Here is a 1,279-nt window from a genome sequence, read left to right on the forward strand (position 1 = left end):
CTGCTCAAATACGGTGTCAAAACAACTATGAACATGCTACTCCCTACTATCTGAAAGACTCTGGCCACACACTAGCGAGCCAAGCATGAAAGCAGCAGCAGATAGTTTAGGATTATGATTAATTCTCATCGTCAGCTGAAAAAGGCTGCATGCACTGATGAAAACAGACATCATCTATTATAGTAGGGCCATATATCACTCAGCTAGAATGCAAATCTGAGACCACAATAGCCACCGATTCAACAGTACCCATTTAGAAACACATCACGATGGTTAATAAGAATTTCCCGTCCAATCGCCCGATCCATGATTGACGTCTGTTTAATCAGCAAGAAACAGGCAGAGCCTCACCATCACTGCTGGTTTGGAAAAGCTCAATCTCCGCATTACGTCTGCGTTTCAGCCCCTCCGATACCTCGCCGTTCGCATACACCCACTTGATCAGTTCCTCTTCCGCCACAGTGTTGGGATCCTCGCCGGCATTGAGGCGAGCCGCAAGGGTCGACTCGGCGACGGCGCCCGCGCCGACGTTATAGCACCAGGAGACGAGGGCCCCGTACTGGTTGTCGTTCAAGGTAACCGAGGAGTCGAGGGCAGAGACCACGCCGTCTTGGTAGACCTGTTTCACTCATCGTATCAGCACCTTACATCTTTCTTCCATCCCAGAGGTCCCGTCATGAGAGGAAGGCCGTGGAGGGAGACGCACAGCAATATCCTCTGCAAAAAGCTTCACCCCATCCTCTTCGGACAAAGGGATATCATACGCGACATCCGAGCACGACCAGTCGCTGCACAGGTGGCCGTATCCAATGGTAGGGTTCCCGTAACCGTCATCGTAGACATCGGGCTCCCAGCTCTCAAAGGCCTTCATGAGATCTGTCGTTGCGGTGTTGACATCAGGGCCTGGGCAGGCAGCCAGCGCCATGGGGAGGGCCGGGAGAGCGGACAGGAGGAGATTAACCGTTGATGGCATTTTGAACTGGACTGTTGTTGCTCAAAGAAGCGTGAAGGTAAGTCTGTAGAGTTGATTTTCACCTTTTTTCTTTCCCTTTTTCTTATGACTTGAGCCGGAGGACGGGCCCTTTATATCCAAGACGCTCTCGCTGCCACATATAGGTACGGCTACCTTAAGCCCTCCAGCTCGAGGGTCCACATCATATGAAGCGCAGATTGGAGACGATACGAGATACAATAACGATGATCTTGTCCCTTGAAACCGCCGACTAATAATGCGCTTCACCTTTTGACCGAACAAGCGAGGCCGATCCTGCGACCTTAT

The 1,279-nt window shown here is 51.4% G+C and overlaps 1 protein-coding gene across 1 annotated transcript, besides 1 other annotated feature; it reads right to left on the reverse strand.

Annotated features, from left to right (window-relative positions):
• Window positions 1–1,279: part of a sequence feature (contig 1.48 1..95913(-1)) that runs on past both edges of the window.
• ANIA_02719 (lysozyme) lies at window positions 326–973 on the reverse strand (the record flags this gene model as incomplete). Its single annotated transcript, XM_655231.1, has 2 exons — window positions 326–619; window positions 707–973. 2 exons carry the CDS (start codon window positions 971–973, stop codon window positions 326–328), a joined length of 561 nt encoding a protein of 186 aa, XP_660323.1.

Source organism: Aspergillus nidulans, chromosome VI, assembly GCF_000011425.1.
Source record: "Aspergillus nidulans FGSC A4 chromosome VI".
NCBI classification, from domain to species: Eukaryota; Fungi; Ascomycota; class Eurotiomycetes; order Eurotiales; family Aspergillaceae; genus Aspergillus; species Aspergillus nidulans.